This window comes from Coturnix japonica, chromosome 1 (genome assembly GCF_001577835.2).
Source record: "Coturnix japonica isolate 7356 chromosome 1, Coturnix japonica 2.1, whole genome shotgun sequence".
Taxonomy (NCBI): domain Eukaryota; kingdom Metazoa; phylum Chordata; class Aves; order Galliformes; family Phasianidae; genus Coturnix; species Coturnix japonica.
The window spans coordinates 139,002,284-139,027,819 of NC_029516.1; the positions used below are offsets into that span (position 1 = coordinate 139,002,284).

The 25,536-nt window shown below is 40.5% G+C and overlaps 1 protein-coding gene across 2 annotated transcripts in view; it reads right to left on the reverse strand.

The window, feature by feature from the left end:
• Nucleotides 1–5,850: 5,850 nt before the first annotated feature.
• The window catches only part of UCHL3 (ubiquitin C-terminal hydrolase L3), a 38,307-nt gene continuing 18,621 nt past the window's right edge, over nucleotides 5,851–25,536 (reverse strand). For both annotated transcript variants that reach the window (XM_015851628.2, XM_015851629.2), the window contains 3 exons: nucleotides 10,780–10,855; nucleotides 8,121–8,179; nucleotides 5,851–6,693 (listed from right to left, as the gene is read on the reverse strand). In XM_015851628.2, the coding sequence (XP_015707114.1) occupies nucleotides 6,610–6,693; nucleotides 8,121–8,179; nucleotides 10,780–10,855 (219 nt within the window). In that variant the 3' untranslated portion in view covers nucleotides 5,851–6,609. The remainder of the gene's footprint in view (nucleotides 6,694–8,120; nucleotides 8,180–10,779; nucleotides 10,856–25,536) is intronic.

A 25,536-nucleotide genomic window follows, 5' to 3' on the forward strand; every position in this document is an offset into this window, starting at 1 on the left:
CTCCCCTTCCTTCTCCTCCTCCTCCCCCCGCTCCCGGCAGGGAGCTCGCTAGCGCTCGGCGGCCGCAGGAATGCCAGGAAGCCGCTCGCTGTAAAACAACACCGCGCCCGTCCGGGAGGGGCTGCGGGGCCGCGATCCCCGCCCGCCCCCGTGCCCCCGGCGCCCCCCGTCTGCCCACCGGGCGGGGGCGGCCCCGGCGCATACCGGGAATTGTTGGGCACAATCGCACCTTTCAGCGCCGCTGGGGCCCCGCCACCTGCCCGGCCCTGAGCTCCCGCTGCCCTCCCCGGGCCTGGGCCTCGGCCTCGACCTGCGTCTGCCAGAGCTCGACTCCTGGTGATAGCGCAGGGCCGACACCTCGCGTGGGAAACGGGATGTGAAAGCCACGTAGCTCTCCTGCTCTGCACTAAGTGGTGAAGCTCAGGTGTGGGGCAGAGCTGAAGTACAGCTCAGCCCCGGTGCCTCCTGCTGCACCTGAAGGCTATTTACCCAGCTCTGGTCTTGCCTTCAGTACCACTTTTAAAGCACAGAAACCACTGCTTTAGTTCTGTCTGCTCTCCTGTGCATTACTGTTTCTTCAGAACTTCCCTCCAACTGTGATCCCAGAGCTGAACACTTGAGGCCTGGTGCCAGGCCTCTCTCCTCCCAGCTCAGCCATGGAAGGGGTTGGGTTGTAAGGGACCTTAAAGATCGCCTAGTTCCAAACCTCCTGCCATGGGCAGGGCTGCCACCCACCAGCTCAGGCTGCCCAGGGCCCCATGCAACCTGGCCTTGAGCACTTCCAGGAATGGGGCACCCACAGCCCCTCTGGGCAGCCTGTGCCACTCCCTCACCACTCACTGAAAAATATCCCCAACCTCTAATCTAAATCTCCCCTCTTTTAATTTAAAACCATCCCCCCCATTCTATCACTATCTACTTGTGTAAGAAGTTGGTTTTCCTCCTGTTTAAAAACTCTCTGTAAGTATCAGAAGATCTCAATGAGGTTTCCCTGGAGCCTTCTCTTCAGGCTGAACAAGCCCAGCTTTCTCAGCCTGTCAGCGCAAGGCTGGGCCCTACAGCAATCACAGCCATTGGGGAGCTGGAATTGCACTTCTTCAAAGCTTCTTCCTCTCAGAGCTTCTCCTCAGCTGCATACCTGGGAGCACATCTCACTGCTGCTTTGCAGACAGCATCCTCAGAGCAGGGGTGAAGATCTTCAGAGATGACTCACCCACACCAAGGAGGTGGCAGCCATCACGATGCAGCACATGGGGATTGGGATTGAGCAGTACACAAAGACATAGAAACCCAATGATTCTGTCTGAAGTTCCACAGCAGACATCTCACATCTACTGAAGTTATGAATACAATGAAATTAAATCATTAAATCATACCATTGAGAAGAGTTAAGGCATCTGGGATCCTGGGTGACTGGAAAAAGGGAAATGTCACTCCCATTTTTAAGAAAGGGATCTAGGAGGACCCAGGGAACTACAGGCCTGTGAGTCTCACCTCTGTGCCTGGGAAAATCATGGAGCAGATCCTCCTGGATGATGTGCTAGATCACATGAGAAATGAATGTGTGATCCGAGACAGCACAGTGTCACCAGGGGGAGGTCATGCTTAACCAATCTGGTGGCCTTCTGTGGTTCTCCTGGCAAGCGAGGTGCTAGAAGGAGCTGTACTTCTGAAGTAGTTGGGACAGAAGTACAGCTCCTTCTAGCACTTCGCTTGCCAGTAATAAACTGGATGTTTAAAGGACAGGTTCCCTCCACCCATCATGCTACTGATGCCACTTGGAGTATGTGGATTACATTAATTATACAACGAGCTCGTGACAGATTATGACACTGCTGGACATGGAAGGCAGCTGATGTCATTTACCTGGATTTGTGCAAGGCCTTTGAGTCCCCTACCACATCCTTATCTCCAAATTGGAGAGATGTGGATTCAATAGGTGGACCACCCGCTGGATAAGGAACTGATTGAAAGGCCATAGACACAGGGTGGCGATAAATGGTTCTACGTCCAGGTGGAGGCTGGTAAAAAGTGGTGTTCCCTAGGTGACTGTTTTGGGACTGGGCTCTTTAACATCTTCAGCAATGGCATCAGTGATGGAATTGAGTGCACCCTGGGAAGTTTGCTGATGATACCAAGCCAAGTGGTGTGGCTGACACAATGGAACGGAGGGATGCCATTCAGAGGGACCTCAACAGATTGGAAAGGTAGGCCTGGGTGAACCTAATGAGGTTTAACACAGCAAAGGGGAAGGTTTGGCACTTGGGCCGGAGGAATCCCAGTCATTTATACCGACTGGGAAGAGCAATCCGTGAGAGTAGCCCTGCAGAGAATGACCTGGGGGTCCTGGTGAATGCAAAACTGAACATGAGCCAGCAGTGTGCTCTTGCAGCTTGTAAAGCAAATGGTATCCTGGGCTCCATCAGAAGAGGGGTGGTCAGCAGGGACAGGGAGGTGATTGTCCCTCTCTGCCCTTGTGAGGCCCCATCTGGAGTACTGCATCCAGGTCTGGGGCCCTCAATACAAAAAAGTCAGGGAGCTGTTGGAGAGGGTCCAGAGGAGGGTCACAAAGATGACCAGAGGGCTGGAGAACCTTCCCTGTGAATACAGGCAGAGAGAGCTGGGCTTGTTCAGCCTGGAGAAAAGAAGGCTGTGGGGTGAACTCATTGCAGCCTTTCAGTACCTAAAGGGCGCCTACAAAAAGGATAGGAGTCAACTCTTTGAAAGAGTAGATAATAGCAGGACAAGGGGAAATGGTTTTAAGTTGAAGGAAGATTTAGGTTGGATGTCAGGGGGAAGTTCTTTACTATGAGAGTGGTGAGGTGCTGGAACAGGCTGCCCAGAGAGGCTGTGGATGCCCCATCCCTGGAGGTGTTCAAGGCCAGGTTGGATGGGGCCCTGGGCAGCCTGGTCTAGTATTAAGATGTGGAGGTTGGCAGCCCTGCACATGGCAGGAGGGTTGGAGCTTGGTGATCCTTGAGATCCTTTTTAACCCAAGCCGTTCTATGATTCTGTGATTCTATGGTATATGATATGGAGGCAGAAATGAATGAAATAATGACAAAAGTTGTAATTTTTCCTTCTCCTCTTTCCTGCCCCAAGCCACATCAGCCACAAGATAAAATGTAAAGCGAGAACCTGCATTTCTGTTTTCTGGTTGTTTTATGCAATTAATAGCTTATCAAATCACTTAATCATGATTAATGTTTGAAATCCTCAAGCAGAAGCTACTCACTAAGAAACAGAAGTTCCAACACGCACCATTTCCTTTTCAAAACGAACTTTAAATTGTCACAGATGCAATCTTTCTGTGTGAGCACAAACAAGTGAAGCAGCTCAATGCTCTCACTAACAAGTCACTGGAGGCCTAAGTCAGAAAAAACTTACAGACACCAGGCACCACTGCTAATTATTAGCAACAAGAGCAGCAAACATAGCATTGGTCTGAGCTGCCAAACAAAGCCTTCCCCTGTGTGTGCTCCCATGGATAACGCAAGCTAGAGTCTGCCACGTTCTTTTCATAGGGTATTCTACAAATATTTGGTAATTATTTTCCATCAAGGTGGGATTTCTTCCCCTCTTAAGGGAAGCCCATGTTTGTTTTCTAAATGTGAGCTGTGTGTTCCCTTTTTTTCTGTGTCTTAGCATTTTGGTGACTTGGAACACCTTCTCTTTGCCTAGTCTAAAATCTTAATGATGCAAGCTATGGCTGAAGGGAAAAAACATATTATTCCGGTTCTTACCTTCTCAGTTTCAACAAAACATGGTATCATGGGAAAATTTATGCCAATATACTTAAAAGAGACTGAGCAATCCAGAATGCATAACAGCAACACAGCTTTCCTCAGCCAGAATTACAGAAGTGCTGAGCGTGCTTCACCTCCTGGCTCCTAAATGCACGATTTCCATATGAAGTTACATACAGGCTGCAGAAGTCGAGGAGGCATTTTCTGGCAGTCGCCAGCACTGAATGCCTGCAGCCAAACAATGCTGCACACAAAGCTGGCGAGGCCTGGCAGAGCTGCACAACTTTGCAAATAACAGGAGGATTTTCCCACAGAGCCTGAGCTAATACACATGGATCATACAGGTATGGCAATTATAAGCCTTTAGAGCCCTTGACCAAGACCTGAGAAGGATACATGGCAGCTACATGTTTCTGACACCTGGGTCAGTCACATTCCGTGGGTATTCCAACATTTTGCAGATCCCCTTTCTGCCTGCATTTCTCCAGGTAGATGCCAACACCTCATGTTGGAAAAGACCACTAAGACCATCTAGTCCAATTGTCAGCCCATCATCACCATGCTACTAACCCCTATAACTCAGTGCCATATTTACTTGTTTCTCGAACACTTACAGAGATGGTGACTCCACTGCTTCTCTGGTCAGTGTGTGTGCCAAAGCACAGTCCTACCAGCACAGGAAGGCCACTATGCTGTCCATGAAAAGTGGGATGGAATTGCTGCAGTGTGGTTTTGCAACATTTCAATCTAACAAGGCACTGTGCAGAAAACAGATAAAATTCAATGAAAGTAAAGCAAAACAGAAGGGAAACTTCTAATGCAGGAGAACTGATCTGGTCATTACAAACCTTATTGCCAGTATACCAAGAATTCTTACAAATAAGTTCCTCCTTAATATTCAAGATGTATATTCCCAGTGTGATCATGAAAAGTCCCACCGCAATTTTAGTTTTCTAACCCCAATTTTCCTTTGTCATAAATTCACATAATCAGCCCTCATACTCAATTAAAACCAGTTTTGAAGTGATTATCCATTAAGTAATTGCACAAAGATGTATTCTCCACATTACCTAAAAATACCAACACTGAAAAGCACATGTGACTATTTCCCTCATGTAGACAAATGATGCAGCTTTGAACTATAATTCCTCTCCCTCTCTCCTCCTCACTCCCTTCCTGCAGTGGAAGTACCTTATCTGTACTACCTACAGTTTCTTAACTGTAATTCTCCGAATCACATTTATAACATAAAACGCGCTTTATCCACATTATCCTGTGATCAATTTTTAGTGGATTTTGCTATTATTGGCAGGAAGGCAACACAGTGTTTCTATTTATATAAAAAGGCCTTTGATTTTTATTTAAAAGCATGTTTCAGGACTTTACTAACGACCGCAACAAGATAAATGCACATATTAATGATAGTATGTTTTATTGGGCTGAAGAAAATGCTCCACATGGAAGCTCATTAGTATTGTTCTTCCCCCTCACTTTTCCAGCCAGCTCACTCATAGGAAACAGACTCTTGTTGCTAGTGCGCTCTCCAGGTGAGATTTTAGACAGACAATCTGACTTCTTCTTTAGAAAAGCAAGAGATGCTCTTAAGTGATAAGACAGACTCCCAGGCCTCTTTTCTGTAAAGAAGGAAAATCCTGCCAAGCTGCTTCTGGCATAATTCCATTTGTTTCTCCTGCAATGACAATTAATAGAGAATGAAAGCACCTATGGGACACTGAGAGTTCAGTTTCCTTTGGCAGTCTTGACAGGAAGCAAACCTCAATCATTTTACTGCAAAGCAACAGTAAACACTTATCTGAAATATGCACAATAAACAAAACCTACTTGCACAAGAATCCTAAACCACAAGATTGCTTAGCAAAAAAAAAAAAAAAAAAAAAAAAAAAAAAAAAAAAAAAAAAAAAAAAAAAGAAGAATCAAACAAAAAAGGGTTCTATCTTCAAGTGTGGAAATCCAGCAGTCAGTAGTGCCACCTGACACGTTCACAGTAGATATTCCTACATGGAATAGGAGTATACAGCCATCACGTGCATATGAGGATTTACAGAATGTGGCCTTGTTCTAAAAAACTACATTGAATCAGTCGTGACTTTTTCTAGCATTTATTACAGTTAGGTGAGATACTTCATTTTGTTGTATTCACTTGCGCGTTCCCTCTGCAGTCCTACCATTATAAACCGCATTAATCACTACCTGCTTTTTTGTTTTTGTTTTTCCACAAATACAAATCGCATACGCTGGTATAACTAATAAATTATTAAAAAGCTTTAACATTATTAGGCTTGAAAAACAAAATGAACATTCTCCAAAATGTAAATATAAGAATATTTAGAATATTATTCCTGAGCACCAGTTAGAAGAAACAGTCCTGGCTTTTTTTTTTCTTCCAGTATTTATATATAATTTCTGATCTACCTGCAAAAGTTCTTACGTTATTCTTCTATCATTTTAATTTGAAGATGCAAGTAACCTCATATTTCAAGTTTTTGCCCAGTATCCCATATTCCACTCTAAATATGGTATGAGTGAAGAGTCCCACTCTGAACTTGCTCATCATTATTATGATGAAATATCACAGGCACTGATTTCCAAAACTATTAAGGGGCTAGAAGGAGAAAACCCCACCACACAGAATTCTTGCACAAAATGCACGTGTGTACAGAAATACATCAATTTGCTTCAGGAACAAGCAGCAAATTCTATCAAGGACAAATGCAAAGTTTATTCCACGTGTGCTACAATTAATTGACGTATTAGGGAAGTATCAAAACTTGTACTATTAACATATGGCAACGGTTATCTTGTTACAATACATTGCAATAGGTTAGCCCAAGTGGAAAAGTTTTTAAGCTGCAGACAGTGCAATTGCATTAAATCTTAATTCTTCCGGGTCACGTTCCATGAACTTCTTGCAAACTTCTATTGCATCCTATGGGGAAATAAATAAATAATTAAATAAACAACAGAACAACCACAGCTATAAAATCATTCTTATTCAAAAATGCGACTGAAATGCAGATACGCTTCACACAAATTATGGCCAAGATGTACTTTTCCAGAAAGGACTACTAAATGGTATCACAAACTTACATACACTGCATTTCTGATCCAAGTCACTGCTATTCGGGATTATTTCTAGCATAAGAGAACAAATGTTTTGTGCAGAACCAGAACAGTGATTTTTGTGACTGACTATTCATGCAACAGATGTGTTGCTTGCCTAACTTTCCATATGTATCTCTGAAGTTTGGTGAACAAAAGATGTGTGGGGTAAAGTGCTTGATTATAAATAATTCCTTTATCTATCGTTAGGGTGCAATATGGAGAACACATGTTATCAGTAAGACAGAAAAAAAGAACTCTACTGAACTTCTTCCCTTGCCCAAACAAACGCAAACTGTATACACATTTTACAGATACAAGTAAACATTACTAAACTATAAAAGGTTTGGGGTCTTTTTGGTTTTTGTTTTTTCAGTTTTTCTGGTTTCTTCCTCTTCTCTCAGCTCAACTTCTGATCATTTTGTCAGGACAGCAGTTTACCCCCTCGATTAAATGTATTCCTTTGAGATTAGTTTCTCAATGAAACAGCTCAACTTCTGATCATTTTGTCAGGACAGCAGTTTACCCCCTCGATTAAATGTATTCCTTTGAGATTAGTTTCTCAATGAAACAGCTCCTGACACAAGCACCCAAAATTAACTATAGAAGAAGACAACTAGACAATTTTCACATGGTCTGATAGTGTTAAGACAAGAGGTAACGGCTTTAAACTAAAAGAGGGGAGATTCAGGTTAGGTGTTCAGAAGAGATTAATTACTCAGAGGGCTGTGAGGCCCTGGCACAGCTGCCCAGAGAAGCTGTGGGTGCCCCATCCCTGGAGGTGCTCAAGGCCAGGTTTGATGGGGCCCTGGGCAGCCTGAGCTGGTTAGTGGGCAGCCAGCCCATGGCAGGGTGTTTAGAACTAGATGATCTTTAAGGTTCCTTCCAACTCAAGTTATTCTGTGATTCTATAACAATGATTTTTAGAAAAGAGTAAGGGACAGAAGGACTAAGTGTTGGAAAGCAAACCAACTTCTTTCTACTTTGGCATGTATTGTACTATAGCTAAGTCAACTAAAAGAAAAATGAGAAATTATATTTTCAATTTAATCACTTCCCTCATATACAATTTGAAATCAGGTACATGAAAATCTCAGCAGAGAAGAAAAGCTAGTTTGATCTTCTGCTACGCTCGGCTCCTCTTACACTTCCTGTTCTCATGTTACGATACTCTTTCAACCAGAATCACAGTCCAAGCATAAATGTAACAAGACTGGATTTTATATACCATTTATGAGCAATTTCTGTTCCTACCTCTAAAAAAGAATCATCACTAGTTTCCCCATGGTTTATTGGAAATGGTTTGCGTCCGTCTGTGGAAACATAAAACAGCATTGATGAATAAATGTATAAAGTTAAAATAGAGAAGTTCTGTTTTTTTTGCCAATAAAGAAACGGAACTTTTTTTGCTCTTCACTTCCCAAATGCTACTTTTTTTTTTTTTTCCTTAAAAGTCTCACACAAACTATGGCAGGCAGTTAGTTACTCCCTAATTTCTCCTCCAATTATTACTGTTTAACCGTCATCATTATGTGCATTGTTATAATAAAAATGCCTGAAGTGATACCTCTAATGCTTTATCTGAAAGCATGAGGCTATGAATTGCTACCTCTTTACTGCTGGGATACACTTAGGCTTTTCAAGTGGAAAAGAACAATTTCAATGACAGTGGATTTACCCAGACAGACCACTGTGTGTCTGTGGTCTTTGACGACCATCATCAGGGACTGCATGACACATGAGAACACCAAACTCACTACTTCAAAGAGCATAACCGAAACATTCTTCTTATTTAAATATTTTAAAATAATTTTAAATATTTAACTCCAATAACTGAGGCATTAAGTATTTTCACAACATTAAAAAAAAGATCCCTATAACTGCATTTTTTTTCTCCATTTGCAATATAACAACACTACAGTTCTCAGTGTATTTAAAACAATTCTATTCATAGAAATATGTCTGAAGTTACAAATGAAGAGCTAATGCTATGAGAACATTTGTCAGGATATCTAGTGTTCACTAGACCAAATTCCTTTTTGGTTCTGCCCTCCTTTTTAAAGATTTCCCCTCCCTCCTTACAGATTCCACTGAAATCAACAGTACATCCAAACGACATTTTTCATAACTGAAAATAGATTTGATGTTAATTCACTTTTATATTTAGAATCACCAACACCCTCTTGTTCATATAAAATCCAGAACTGAAGATACAACAATACAGATTCCTCAGAACATGCCAAGGAAACAAACTGAATGCCCAGTATGGTTGCAAGCTAAATTTAATTACGTTTTTTACATACGACTTGGCAGAATAACATTTTAATTTCATCTGCCTATAAATAACATGTCTTCTATGGCTAAAACATCAGAAGCATTTAGCATTCATGTGGTTCCCCAGCATTTTCTGCCTGCCAAAGCCCACATGCCAGCCATAGTGGTTGAAGCCAGTGAATGAATCTATAAAACTTTCATTTTCCCACTTAACTATTTTTTCTTTCTTCTGCTAGCTCAGAGAGATGTTACTTTAAGAACAAGGGAAACAGTACTAGGATTCTACTACACAGTTGAACTAAACCAAATGCCCATTTGGAGGGTTTGTTGCTTGTCTGTTGTTTTTTTAATGTTTTCATTGAAGCGAAAAATTGGAGTGGCTTTTATCTTGCATCACCCTTATGGAATACAGCAAAATATGATAAAAAATATAGTCTGCTCTTTGAGTAAATTTGTGCACAATGAAAAAGTAATATGGAAGTAGCTGCACCCAGCTATACAGAGAGAAAGCCCATTCGTCATGCTTTGAAATTTAGAGTCAGAACATCTTGAGATTAAATCCTACGGTAGTTGTTGCCTCACTATTGGATTTGTAGTACACTGAGAGGCATCAGTAAAACAGAGGTGTGTGCCTACTGTTCATGACTGATCATTGAAATTCACCTTAAGATTAATATAGACGTTTCAATAGACTGCTTTCTTTCTAATAGACTAATAAAATTAATATAAACGTATTATATAATAATTAATATAAACGTTTATAACTATATAATTAATATAAACGTTTCCTAATAGACTGCCTTCCTTTCGTTTTCTATAAGACTGCTTCTGTCCAAGGTTATGATAACTGTCACCTGCCAAGGGCACTGCTTAATTACGTGTTGATCAAGAAAAAACATAGCAAACCTTCCCACTATAAAACAAAGGAAAAAATATGTTAAGAAAGGCCAGTGACTTGCAGTTTTTAAATTCATATCTGCTTGATAGTTTTCTGAAGTGGCTGCAGCAAAGCTTGGTTGCCCAGCAACATGTTTTAGATTGGAGTCATTAGAGAATATCTGAGCAAAACCTGCTGCTAAACAATCTGAAGAGAGAAAAAATAGCTTTAACCAATTCAGAAAACAGAGAATACTGTTTTGAAGTTAACTGTCTATTGACCACTAAATTAAAACAGATTTAAAAATAACCAGCCTATAACAAACGCAGATTATTATCTTCCAGTATTCTATACAATTTCAATTTTAACTGTATCATGCTGTTTAATAAAACAGCTAATGCTTGCGAAGTTGCATACAGTTCATTTATTACACAATTTAAGGACATAACAGTACTTTTAGAAATACGTGTTCATCAATTCTTTCTTGCTTCCTGTCTTTGCAAATAGTAAAAGAAGGTCAGAGTCAGTCTAATATCGTGTGTCATTTTATCTTAACAGAAGAGTCATGGGAAGAAGAATCCACAAAGAAAGCAGTGGGAAAACAGCTGCAGTCATCTGACAGAAATCCTCCCCTCCACCCCCACGCCCTACAATGCAAAAGAACCAAAGCCCTCCATTAAATCAAATAATCTCGTTTCAAACTGACAGTTGACAAGATTACTGCTTATAAACAAAAGTAGAGCAGATATAAAATGTTCTTACCCAATTCATAGAGATGACCACCTACGTTAACTAATGCAATAAAGTGAAGATCTACTTTTTCATCTATACTTGGTGCCTGCAAAACAAACAGAAACCATATTGCATTCACTAAAACTCATCCCAATATGATGAACAAGAATGTATCATAATATGCAAAACACCTGCCTGTGAGATGGCAAGTGAAAAGCACATTCTGGATTTGGGCAGAATGGAAGACATCACATTGCAAAACATTATAAAATATAAGGAAGCTTCCTGCAAATTCACATATTAGTAAGAATCATCTGAAGTAAGTAAATAGAAGTATTTTCAGTTAGTTTTATATAAAAGCTTTATTTTGCCATTACTGAAATAGAAGTAGCGTTAACTCAAATACATTAGCACTAAAAATAGATATCCATATAAATAGTATGGATACTGTAACACAGTAACACACCCCTCATCACAAAGCAATATAGGAATATATACTGAATTCTGAATCTACAGTATTTTAAAACTTCCTCACTTAGTCAAAGTGAATACAAGTCACTTGTAGGACAGTCAGCCTGTCCTTCCCTCGCAGGCAGCAGAAAGAGATGAAACTCTCAGGGTACTGTTTACACATCCCTTATGCAGAAAGAAAGGATGAAAAACTGAGAGGTGTACAGAGCAGTGCTTGACTCACAGGCTTCTGGAATTTCAAAGCAGCATCATGGGAATCATCGCTACATATTGAGAATGGACTGAAGTGCAATGACAGCACCAGTGACATGAAATAAACATGGTTAGTTGGTAAAGATCTATCCAGCCCAGTGTTGCCAGTTGCAGAACACAAAAGATTTTTCAGAAGAAAACAGGGCATGCTCTACTCTGGCAGCACATTCCCAGTGTCAGGTTTGCTAAGAAATGTTTTTGGAACTTCTGAGCCATAAGCTGCACCACTGTTATGTTCAATAGCAGCTAATGATCTTATTCCCTTGTGAATTTATCCAGTCTGCTACTGAGCTCTGAATCACAATTAAGAAGATACTGTTTGAGGGAATGGATACAAGTACTCCAGTTACTTTTAAAGAAACTATCAAGGATGGGACTTGTATTTCATCCATTTTCTCCTCCATCTTTACTCTGAAACTTCTGTGAATTTCATAAAGCATCTCAAAAATCTCAATCTGGCAGAAACATATTACTGTGTAAAATGAGCTGCGCAAAATCTTACGTTTACATCATGATTTTAAGACTGCATTAAAACTTTCCTTTTTCCTTTACGGTCATGAAGAAAGACTTGAAAAGATGATCCAAGCTGATAAAAGTGGCAAATAATCAAAACAACAGAGCAAAGGACAAGAAGGCACCATAAGTCTTTCAACAGAACAAGAATACCAAAGAAGACAGCATTACAGAGGAACTATCAACAGCTTATAGAAACTCTATGTAGAAAGTTCAAAAAGGATGAAAAAAAAAGGAGGGGAACCCACCCACACACAACCTCCTCTCATCCTCACTGATGTTATCTATCCTCCATGTCCAGTTAATGTATGGAAGATAAAAGTACCCTGTTTCACCTCTGTTTCAGAGGGTAGAGAATGTAGAAAGAGCATTCCTGCAGCTGAAAGAGACAAGAGGATCTTATACCAGAACTCCCAGGAGTCAGTTTTCCTTATTGCATATGTGAATTGCCTCAAGAATTTTGTTTTAATTAAGACTAAACAGTGCCAAGACTTAGAAAAACAAGCAGTCCTAGAGTCTGCCTACCTCAGCTGTAAACTTCCCACAGGCTTCAATGATTTCCTCAAAACAGCACAGGACAGCAGCTGACAATCAATGTCATTAACAACAAGGTGCCTCAGATTAACTGTTTAGAGGTATCTAAACCATGGGGCTACAAAAGACTGAAGGCAGCAGCTATTGCCACCTAATCCCTGGGCAGGAATACGACTTCACAGCTTTTGACTTATCAATTAAAGCTACCAACTGTAAAATCCAAGTTTAAGGAATTTCACGGTGAGAGGAAATACTACCATCAGTTAGTCTCATTTTATGAAGGAAACAGCACTGAAAAGCTCGCATCAGGACTGCCTTGGCTCAAATGGGCATTAGCTAGAAGAGCTCAAAGTATCACAATTCCATTTTGAGAATTGCAACATTTGGTTTTGCTCAAATTTAGAACCAAATACAGTTGTCCCTTTAACTATTTTGAGGCTTGTGTTCTTTTCCAGCTTACAGTAAGGATATTTGCGCCAGGGTAAGTTTAGGTTGGGTATTAGGAAGAACTTATTTACAGAAAGGGTAGTTAGGTACTGGAATAGGCTCCCCAGGGAGGTGGTTGAATCGCCATCCCTGGTTGTGCTTAAGAGCTGTTTGGAGGTGGTGCTCAGGGATATGATTTAGTATAGGGTTTTTAGAGTTAGGGTACTGGTTAGGCTGCAGTTGGACTTTATGATCTTCAAGGTCTTTTCCAACCTGGGTAATTCTATGATTCTATGATTTATAGAGAGAGATGTGACATGCATATAAACTTAACTTAGAATATTAAGTCTACATATAGCTAGAAGTCTGATAGGGAAGCCATCAAAAATGCATAATTAACTTTTCCTAGAATTTATTTGAAGACAGCTGTAGAACACTGCTAGGACTTGGCATATGCCTAACCTAAACACCATACTTACATTAAACACTATTGTCATAGCACATTGGAAATGTGCTTTTCCATTTTGAACTCCCACTTGCCACAGAAGAAATAAGCAGCCTCATGGAAAATTGCCATGCTGTTACTACAGTTTCTACAACCTGCTTTAATGAAGAGAGCTTCCTTTCCTTGTGATTTTATTTCATTTAATCCAGATTCTAATAAATTTATTATAAAAGGGATCTATTTCTTGAAAAATTACTATTTTCATCATTTCTGACAGACAACTATTTGTATAACCATAAGCACAGAACAGTAATGTCTGAAGAGTCAAGACAATCTAAAACTGTCTGTGTTGCTCATGACAGGTGGATGAGTACCTGCATTAAGATTTCCCAATATGACTGACCTGATTCAGAATTCCTCCCATCTCTCCTGGAAAAGACAACTTCTCAGGTCAGTTTCTACTTCACTGTGAAGCTCATCAATGCTAACACCTGAACCAGATGATTTTAAATTTCAAAGCTAGGGAAAGCAGAGGGAACATCAGCTTGGCATGATGTCTACTGTGGCTTCAACACCTCTGGACAAGTTTTTAGCTTTTAATAATGTCTGTGTGAAAGCTCAGAAGAAGTGAACATAGCTCTAAAAATTCAGTTTGAATGCTCATCACTAGGTAAGAATGTAATAGAAATTACTAAGGATTTTCTCTCATTTACTCTTCTCAAAGACTACTAATACCAGCATCAGCTAAGTGCTGACAGCACCTGTTCCTTTGGCTTTTCACACAGAAGCTAACTCAATGTCTAGGGGACAGCAGCTTTGCATTATCACACTGAATAAGAAAAAATAAAAGTATAAATAAGATCAGTGTCTAACTAGGATTCAGAACTGACTTCTCAGACCCAAGACTCATTTTTCAAGTCTTCTGAACCGCTGTAGCACTCAGTGAATAAAAAAAAAAATATTACATTTATTTCCCATCCAGAAAAGATAGAGGACAGATATCAGCATCCTGAGTAGGTTACAGAAGCTTACATTATGATTGCAGCCTTAGGTTGCAACCTAAGAAAAGTTGTGATGTCCACTGACCCATATAACCACTTTTCCAATCTACTTCTCAGGAAAATAAATAAATAAATAAATAATAATAATAATAATAATAATGCCCTGCAGATTTGAATATAAAAAAAGCAATTTAAAACGTTTAGCACTTAAAAGTGATGGTTCTAATTACACAACAATCACAATTTGTTCTCAGTGTGTTGAGGTAACTCTTGATAATAATATAGACTTCATGGATACCCAGTCTCTCATACTTGGCCTATTTTAGCACAGATGCTCACTGGACAACTTTCCAATCTTTTGTACTCCTCATTCTTATCACATCATGTATACTAGAGCAGCCATTTTCTCTTTTACTTTCAAACCTCTCTCATTTTCTATATAACAAAACAGCCTTTTCACTACTAAAAGCGTTCCAATGTCCACAGAGTGGACAGTCAGGGTTTTGGACATCTCTGGAGCTCCCTTCCAGCCCTTACAATTGTGTGACTCTGTGACTAAATGACCAATTTCTGATCTCTCACAGGATTTAACTGCCTTCTCTACTAGCCTGAACGTTGCAATTCAACAGTAAAATCAAATTCTCAGAGCACACAGCAATTATTTACACATCTCAGGCAGTACTTCATATAATCAAAATAGTACCTCTATTTTTTAATGAAGATTTCCAATCTGTAATTTCTAAAATAGCACTTCTTACACTTTCCTACTTTGTCAACCTTTCCTAGCTTCTATAGTACTAAGAAGCTGAGTTCACCTTTCATCATTACATTCTCATTACTTTGCTCACAAACATTCTTCATTCTTCCAACCCTATGAGGAGAGGCTAAGGAAGTTGGGGCTGTTTAGTTTGGGGAAAACGAGGCTGAGGTGAGCCCTTATCGCCCTCTTCCAGTATCTGAAAGGTGCTTACAGTGAAAGCAGGTCAAGTCTCTTCTTGCTGGTGACAAGTGACAGGACGAGGGGAAATGGCCTCAAGTTGCACCAAGGTAAGTTTAGGTTGGATGTTAGGAAACACTTCTTTACAGAAAGGGTAGTTCTGGAATAGGCTCCCCAGGGAGGTGGTTGAATCGCCATCCCTGGATGTGTTTAAGAGCCGTTTGGATGTGGTGCTCAGGTACATGATTTAGCAGAGGGTTGTTAGAGTTAGGGTACTATGGTTAGGCTGTGGTTGGACTTGATGATATTTGAAGTCTTTTCCAACCTGGGTTATTCTATGATTCTGTTGCACAAACCTTTAGAAACTCAATTGCACACTCCTAAGTCAACAAAGCCCCATCGTACCAGCTTGTCTAATAGTGCTTCTCTCCTATGCATTTCTGGGGCAAACACACCACTAGCGTGAAAAAAAAATGAAACAAAAAATCCGTCTTGCTCTCATGAACATATTGAGAAACTCCTCACCTCATTCTGCTTAAAATTTATTTATAAAAGACCACCATATAAGGACAGATTCAATGTTACACGACAGATTCTTCCAATGGAATCTTGTATTTTTATTACTTCTGCTTTCTAGTTAAGAAAATGGAGCAAGGCAAGAGGCCTCACAAACCAATTTAGTACCATACTTTGTGTTACAGGTAGTGAACAGAAAAACAGATTTAAAAAATAAAAAGCAAACAAAAACCCAACACAATAACACCAACAAAACCCTCTCTTTGCGCTCAGTCAAGAAAATGACATTGAAAGTCTATCAAGTTCTAAAAGAAGTAAAGACTGATAAGGCAAATAATTATGCAGAATCTTGAGGAACAAAGTTTCAGCTGTATCAAATTGAAAGATTATGCTAAAAGTAAGAAAAAGTCTAACAGAAGAAAAACTGTTAGGAGTTTATATGTATGACTTCACTCACAATGAATTATGAGAAGACAAAGAACCTATTCTAAGTGATGTTTGCACAGAACGTTAGCATGGTTTTGATTCAGTAAGCTCTGAAGGGGAAAAAGTTATGCAAGAGAGAGATCAGGCATCTGTAATTTCCATTTTGTGGCACAGAGCACACCTGTGCTATCTTTAGGCATATTTACTGTGTGTGCATGTGATAGGCATTTGAATCCTTGTTAAAAGAACGCAGTTAAAACAATGACCATTGGAATAATGACCACGAATTTCAGAAAGATGATTTCTGATTCATTCCCACATCTCTATTCATGATCAGTGTACCACAGGGAGCTCACTGTATTTGAGATGCTCCAGAGCTTCAAAACCAAACATGCACAGCTTACTGCAGATAAAGATCCACTGTCCAGATAAAAGACAGGTGCAGAGCAACTGTCTCAAGAATGAGTAAGAAGTTCCTTTACTAACCATTGTCTAATGTGTTTTCTAGCATGCTAACTCTCTAAAGCTTATGAACTTAGTCCCTTCCAACCCGCACGAGACTATGAAACTATGAAACTATGAAACTTATTTCTCTGGCTGTATCAAGAACATGCAAGTGGCAGGTTAGCTGCAGAACAGCAGCAAATGATTCTGAACAGGAAGTTGACAAGCAAGAAAGTGAAATTCAGAGATGGGCTCTGTCAGTGTCCAGAGGATCTGGATATAGAATGCTTACACAAACAGAAATCTGCCTGTAAATATGTAAGTGAGGGATTATTCAACAGTATACAGTTCTCCAGAGGTTTTTCTTATATTCTGAAGAAATAAGAACATTAGTCTGATAAAAATCAAAAGGTTGAGCGCTCGGGGAGAAAAAAGAACAGCTCATGTTTTCTCATTTGAGAAGTGTAAGAAAAGAGAATATGGAGAGATTAGTGTGAAGTATAAAAAGGAGCAAAACTATCCCAAGGCAAGCAGAGGCACTAATTTTCAAGAACGGATGAACTGGAACAGCAAGAGATCATTAGAGTGGTGGAGAAAAACTCAATATGAGTAATAAAGAATGTTGTGACCTATAGATTAAAAATTCACCATGTTTACTGAAAATTTATCAGGTTTGCACAGAACATTTTGGGATAGTGTTTTCAATATTTTTTGCTATTGTACGTTCTGCAGTTATCTGGAGACCTAAACATTACAACTATGGAAAGTTGTTTAATTTAAAAAGCAGAAAGACAGGCTCTTACCATGGACTTTCAATCTCAATTTTGAAACAATTATTTTCTATCAGTGTTTAGGACTAGAAATGTACTTAAGTTTACTTTAAAAGCAGTATACAAGATGTCCCCACCACCCCTTAAATTCAAGTCATTTTTTAATAAAAGCAATTCAAACATTTTCTTATAAGCTCTTAAAATGCCCAGAGGGCTGCCTGCTTTTTGCAAGTTATGTTTATTTATATAGGGTTCATACCTTTCCAAAGATATGTTACACAGAAATGTAAACCCAAGAAGAACCTTTAAGTTAACAACACATATCACACTGTATATTATCACTATATTCAGTGATAAATTTTTGCACGTAGGGCTTAGAATTTTAATCTGCCAAATTGGAGAGTGAAGGATCTAAGTGGAGTAAATGAGTAATATTTTAATGCTATTTTAGTGGCTTCTGATTTGCCAGATACAGTTCTTTTGAAGGGCACCTACTTTTAGAATGAAATTACAGTTTGTAAATTATCAGAACAAATGCTCACTGCTAATGGATGAGGAGTTGCTTTCAGAAATCTCCACAAGCAAACTAAGACTGCAGTAATCAGCAGTGGTTTTCTAGCATAATCACAATATGCTATAACCTCCATCTTTGGTTAAACCATAGTTAATTTAGCATGGAAATGAACTGTGGCCATAGCACAGTATAGAAATGCTGTCTCTTTTTAAAGAAAAAATGCTTTAGCACATTCGATAACAAGTTTTTATTTATTAGAATATTTTGACCTTCAACTAGAAGGGTCTGCCTAGAAACTGGATAAAGAAACAGATGTCAAGTGAGAAAGTGCACGAGCCCCTTGGAATTATAAGAAACACTTCATCATATTGAAATACCCAAAGACCATTAAGCAAGACTTAGAATAAAAGAAAAGGAGACCAGGTTTGGGATATGAGAACATAAGGCAGATCTCAAACACAGAAGAAATAATGTCATTCAACAAGAAATGAGAAGCCCCTTGGTTTAGCAAATCCAAATGAAAGATCATGAAGATGATGTAAAAAGAAGAGGCTAGATTTGGAGCCTGTGGACAACAACAACAAAAAAGGAAAGCCACTTCATGAAGGGCAAGCTTCATCTACTCTTTGAAAATGATTTGGCACATGTCCTGAATCAAAAATACTTGGACAGCAAAGCATGGAGTGATGTACTCTTGCTGTCCAACATGGAGGAAAGAAAAAAAAATAAGGAAGAACAAAATCCTAAGAATGGCTGAGAAAGGATCCCAACAAAAATTATAATATGATGCCTTGAAGACTGAAGTATTTGGCAGAACGCCATCTGTGTCAGAGTAAGAAAAGACTGAAGATGGACTACACTTACAACAGAATGAAGCCCAACAGATGGAAGGCGTATCAAGGGCCGCCAACGACGAAGACGGATTGACGGACTGGTAGCTTTTGCAGGACCTACATGATTACGTTTAGCCCAGGAGAGGGATGCAGACTGACACAATTGCGAAGCCTTCGTTCTGCTGTGGCTAACCTGAGGCTGCGATGAGGATGGTGGTGAAGACAGCGAAGACGATGACGACTACATAAACATTAGAAAAGAACATACTTAGCTCACTTAAACTTGAAGTAACACATCTAAAAAGGCAACCACAAAGATGACCACTATTTTTTATACTGTCCTTTAGTTGAACAATTCTACATAGATAATAATCAAGACTATGTTGCATTTATTTGAGATGACAAAAGAACATTGAAACTAAGCAAGGACTCAGTCCAAAACTGAAGTCTATCACCTAATAAGATAGAGGTTATTCACACCCAATGAACTTTGTAATAAGAACATAAGTTAACTGACTCATTCTTAAGACAGACTGTTGGAAAGTTAGGAGAGAGGGGACCAAAGTAACTTATCATGGAAGGAATAGCGCAGAGCAGCAGGAGTTAGCAATCTTTTCTATAGTTTCAAAAAATTAACAATTCTTTAGTAATTTGGGAAAGCTATGCTGCGCTACTCAGAGATTTAAAATGAATTGTGTAACTCGTGTGGATAGAGCCCAGAGTTTCTTTACTGTTCCATGTCTAACATAAAAGGAAAGCAAAGAAAAAGGGAATCTTACCGTGGTGAGGTATGCAACTTCCTAAGTTTTTCACCTATTCTTCTAAAATAGCAGGCCAGTGGCAGTATTGCCATTAACACTCAGGATCCCTTTAGTATCCGTGGAAGCAGTAGGACTATGTTAAACCATTCAAATTGTTACTATTAGAAGAAAGACCACAGAAGTATTAAAAAATGACTCTCAGCTGCAGCTGACAAAGTTACAGAAATTATATTAAGATCAGAAAGGACCATTGTGATGATTTAGTTTTGATCTTCTGTCCCACACAGGCCAAAGAACCAACGAAGTTTTGTTTGGATTAGAACATGTTCACCAAACAAATTCATACATTCAAACTTAATTTATTGACTACCAAAATAAATCTGAGAAAGTCAAAATTTCAAACAATCAGGCCTACACAGCTAGAGAAACATTAATGTTTTCATATGATTTAGTAAATACGTTCATCTTAAATGATAAAGGCATCTTTTCTACTCCTGCTTAATGATGCTGTGAACATTGAACAGTGGATTAAGTTAGTCCTGCTGGTTGTGATGTCAAATCAAGGGCTTACATCTAGCTGATGATAAACCTCTAGCTTATCACTCAACACTGCTTCATCCTCTCCACTCATAAGAAAAAAACCTCTGTTCATCTTCATTTTGCTGTGGAGACTAGCTTCAGAGCAAGTAAGACTGCACTGGGCAAGGGATCTGGAGTGAAAAAGGCCAACAAAAAAGCTCTTTTTAAGGCTTTTTTTGAAGCTAGCAACAGTGCTGCACTTGTGCTGGGGAGCTGGCAGCTTGTGGGTGGGCTGCTGAGTGAGCAGGGGTGGAGCTGGCACATTAGTGGCATAGTTATAAAAGCCTACGAACACATCATCACCTGCCCTTGGCACCTGTTGATAAGCTTTTAAAAGTGTTGGGAAGCACAGTAGGTGAGTAACTGTTGTTGCTACCCATGAAGAATGGGGAGGTTCAGTGAGTGAGCACAGCCCACACTGCCCATACGGTGCTGCAGCTGTGGGTACGGGAGGTGGGTCAAGCGGTGAGGACTGTAAGCACTGTTCATCCTTGCTCAGGAGACCAGCTTTCCTCTTGGCAGTCTCTGAGTTTGCAGACCTAAACATGGCCTCCATCAGACAGAGGGCTTATTCCAAACGGACTATGGCAACCCAGATGGAGGCCCTGCCCAGAAATATGGCTATTCAGGTCTCTGGCTCCAGGGAGTGCCTGAGCCTGCTGCTGCCAGGGGAGGGTGGTAGGGATTCCACCTGCATGAGGTGTGAGCACGTGGGTGAGCTGCTCAGCCTGGTGGTGCAGCTCAAGGAGGGGTGGGGAGACTAAGGACCATAAAGAAGAGTGAGTGGGAGACTGACTGGTGGAGTGACTTGCTGGCGTGCCAGAGAAAAGGGTGCCAGGGAGATAGCCCCAGAAAAGTGGTTGATCACCTGTCCTGTCACAGACCTGACAGATTAGGAGGGTTGGAAGAGAGTCCCAACTCAACATCACAGGAGCCCCCCCATGCCTGCCTAGCCCTCAACCCCTGCTCCCTCTAAGCAACAGGTTTGAGATGCTGGAAACTGAAGGGGAGGTGAGTGGGGAGGCAATGGAGGATCTGCCTCGGAGGGAGCCTAAGGCAAGGTGGTCATCCCCACACCTTGAGTCTGCCTATGTCAGGAAAGAAAGAAGGGTGGTTGAGGTGGGTGACTCCCTTCTCAGAGGAACTGAAGGAAGGCCCCATATGCAGACAGGACCCAAGCCATTGGGAAGTGTGTTGCCTTCCTGGGGCCTGGGTCAGGGACATAATCAGGAAACTCCCAAAGCTGGTTAGGTCCACTGATTACTTTCCATTACTCACAGTTCAGGTGGGTAGTGATGAAATTTCTCAGGGAAGCCCACAAACTATGAAAAGAGATTTCAGGGGTTTAAGGAGCTTAGTTCAAGGAGTGGAAGCGCAAGTGATATTTTGTTCTGTACCTTCAGTGGCAGTGAGGGACACAGGCTTGGAAAGCACAGGTAATGAATAATTGGCAGGTTTTTTGATCATGGAACAGTTTACTCAGCCCCTGGCCTGCTGTCTATGAATGGAACCCACCTATCTCAAAGGGGGCAACAAATCCTAGTGCAGGAGCTAGCAGGGCTTATCGAAAGAGCTTTAAACTGGCTATTACAGGAGAAGGGGACAAAACAGGACTCACCTGTGAAGAGCCTAGGGGAACAGTGCTTGAGCTGGGGTGAGGCAGATGACTCAGCTGAAGTGTGTCTACACCAAGGTATGCAGCATGGGCAACAAGCAGGAGTTGGAAGCGACTGTGCATCAGGCGAACTATGACCTAGTTGCTATTACCAAAACATGGTGGGACTGCTCCCATGACTGGAGTGCTGTGATGGATGGTTACAAGCTCTTCAGAAGGGATAGACAAGGAAGGAAGGGTGGTGGTGTGGCCCTTTATATTAAAGACTGTTTTGATGTTGAAGAGCTTGGGGTTGGGAATTATGAAGTTGAGTGCCTATGTGTAAGGACTGGGGGGGAAGGCCTGTAGGGGCAGCATCTTGGTGGGGGGGTCTCTTATAGACTGCCTAATCAAGATGAATTGATGGGTGAGGCATTCTATGAGCAGCTTACTGAAGTCGCACGATCGCCAGCACTCATTCTCTTGGGAGACTTCAACTTCCCTGATATATGTTGGAAATATAATACAGCACAGAGGAAGCAGTCCAAGAGGTTTCTAGATTGTATGGAAGATAGCTTCCTTACGCAGCTGGTACAAGAGCCTAGCAGGGGTGGTGCCCTGCTAGACCTGCTCTTCACTAACAGAGGACTGGTGGGAGATGTGAAGGTTGGGGACTGTCTTGGGCAGAGCAACCATGAAATTGTAGAATTCTCTATTCTTGGAGACTGTGGAAGGGTGACCAGCAAAAATGATATCTTGAACTTCCAGAAGGCAGACTCTGACCTGTTCAGGATGCCTGTTGCAGGGGTCTCTTGGGAGTTGCTCCTTAAGGGTAGAGGGGTCCAGGAAGCCTGGATGCTCCTCAAGATGGAAATCTTAAAGACACAAGAACAGGGTGTTCCTGAATGCCGTAAGGCGAGTCATAAGGGAAGAAGACTGGTGTGAATGAACCAGGAACTACTGTTGAGACTCCAGAAGAAAAAGATAGTCTATGTCCTCTGGAAGCAGGGACAGGCTACTTGGGGAGATTACAAGGAATTAAGTGGGAAGGAAGACAGGAAGGCAAAAGCCCAACTTGAACTCAAATTGGCCACTGCAGTAAAAGAGATTAAGAAATCCTTTTGGCTAAGTGAATTGGGTCTGTTTAGCCTTGAGAAAAGAAGACAGAGGGGACCTGATCCAGGTCTATAAATATCTGAGGTGTGGAGGGCAAAGTGGCAAGGCCAGACTCTTTTCAGCAGAGTGTGGAGACAGGAAAAGGGAAAACAGGCAGAAACTGGAGCGCAGGAAGTTCTGCACTAATGTGCACAAGAACTTTCTTCACAGTGAGAGCAATGGAGCACTGGAACAGGCTGCTCAGGGGGTTTGTGGAGTCTCCTTCTCTAGAGATATCAAGACCCGCCTGGACGTCTACCTGTGAGACCTGGTGTAGGGAACCTGCTTTGGCAGGGGGGTTGGACTTGGTGATCTCTGGAGGTCCCTTCCAACCCCTGTGATTCTGTGAAATTTATCAGTGGTAAGAGAAGAACCAAGGAGAAGAAGAAATTTCCATCCTTTACTTGATGCAGCGGGGAATGTGACCACTAAGGATAAGGAGAAGGCTGAGGTCCTCAACACCTTCTTTACATCTGCCTTTAATAGGCAGATCAGTTATCCTCAGGGCACTTTATGCCCTGATCTGGAAGTCTGGGATGCTATGCAGAATACACCCCCAGTGATTCAGGTGGAGACAGTTAGAGAGCTCCTCCTCCATCTGGACTGTCTTCTCCTATCAGAATAGACAAGGTTGTCAGACTTCATGGGAACTGCAATATAACAACTGCTTACTTGGAAGCAGTGAAAGAAATAAAATTGGAGAACTGTTGAGAGAAGGAATTTACCATGGCTTTGATGCATTCCACTGATGCTAATTCTTTTTTTTCCTATGAAAAAATTTTAGTACTCTTAGTTTAATTGCTTAGAAACCATCAGGAACAGTTTGAACACCACCAAATCTTTATATTTAATAGCCCAGAGATGACCAAAATTATAAAATACTTTTTAATAGAGCTTTTTGATCTTGTCAACAAATTTACTGTAATTCCACACTTCTATTATTCTCAATGATAATGCTTAATTTTTCTCCTGTAGTTAATAATGTTAAAATAATGAGAACATATTAAAACATCCCTTGCCTAAACAGACCCAAAAAGAGTTGAGGTACTTAAAAAAAACAACAACAACAAAAACCAAATCAGCATATACATTATACAAATTACATAAAATATAATTTACATTATAATATAAGACAACTATTACCAATGGCTTTTCATCTCCAGATGAGCACTGTTGGGGTACTAAGCTGTCTTTGTAAGGATTTATGAGTGCATACAGTAGTTCTGAATAGATGGAGTGTTCTAGAATAGCTGAGTTAGGCCTGTAGGTTAAGAGTTAGTGGGCGGGGGGTTTAGGTAGGTGTGTGTACAGGCTCTCTCGCATGCATCGGGTTTTATGTAGTGGGTGTACGCATCTGCATGGGATTTAGGATGGTATATAAAGAGTGTGATGTAGCAATAAACTGAGAGAAGACATCATGGCATCCATGTTTGTGTCTCTCCCCCGGACATTCGAGATCCCAGGATAAGTCGGGTTAATTGGCAGATACGTCAAGTATTCTTCCTCATTTTAACATTACATTCATGGAACCTTTTTAACTTTTACTTACTGAAGTGGTTAATACCCTTGTGAGATCAATCAGACAAAGAGAAACACTGTCTCCACTGAAAATGTACTTCTGCATTGCAAGACTGAAATTTCAACAGACAGCAAATAGGAATTCTGCCAAAGCAAAGTTAATACTGGATTCCATCTAATTAACAAGGCTGTAATGGCCATAAAATTCCATTCACTGATTTAATAATAAGCATAAATTAAGCTGTAGTCAGCTGAAGTTGTCTGCAACTGAATATTAAAAATAACTATATTAGAACAGAACATCATGTCAGTATTAGTATGAAATTAAGGCTAACATACATCATCAAATAAAGGACACGCAGCAGTATATGTCACATTTAATTTAAAACGTGGAAGACAAATGAGAACCTTGAACATTCTATTCAGACAAGACTCATTAACAGCTAGAAAACTGCAGGGAAAAGAAACTAACTTCACAAGATGAAAAAAAAAAAAAAATAAAAATCACAGGAGCATGCTTTAGTGCTAAAAATTATAACATTTCAGATATTTGAAGTGGTAAAAGAAAAAGCCTGAAATAGAATTCAGCGTTATTGTCAGATAAACCAGTAAGCATATTAATAGTCCATAATGCAAAAATACATTACTAGGAAATTAAAAGTTTTCAAGGAATAGATCCAAAAAGAAGGTTCAGGAAATCCATTTCTGTTCCACTTCAAGACCTATTTCTATGTGTAGCTGATAATAAAGCCTAGAGCCACTTAAATCTAAGATCTTAAGGAAAAAAACACTCTGTAAAGTTTCCACGGGTCCCAAGAACTGTGCAGGTTTAAAAGTGCATATGTTTAATAATGCTGAGTAGCTCAGGTCCCAGCTCATGGCCAGATCTATCAGGCTTTAGAAAGACAAGATCTGTCTGCTCAGTGCAGACAAGTATCTCAGTTCATGTGTAATGCACTGAAGGTCTGACAGGACTGAGTGGCATTTGCCATTGCAACCATTTCTTTCCAAGCAGAAATATTTATTACTGATGAATTTCAGATGCAAAAATTTGTCCATCTAGAAGTTCAAGTTAAGTGTACTCCTTTAGTGTACACT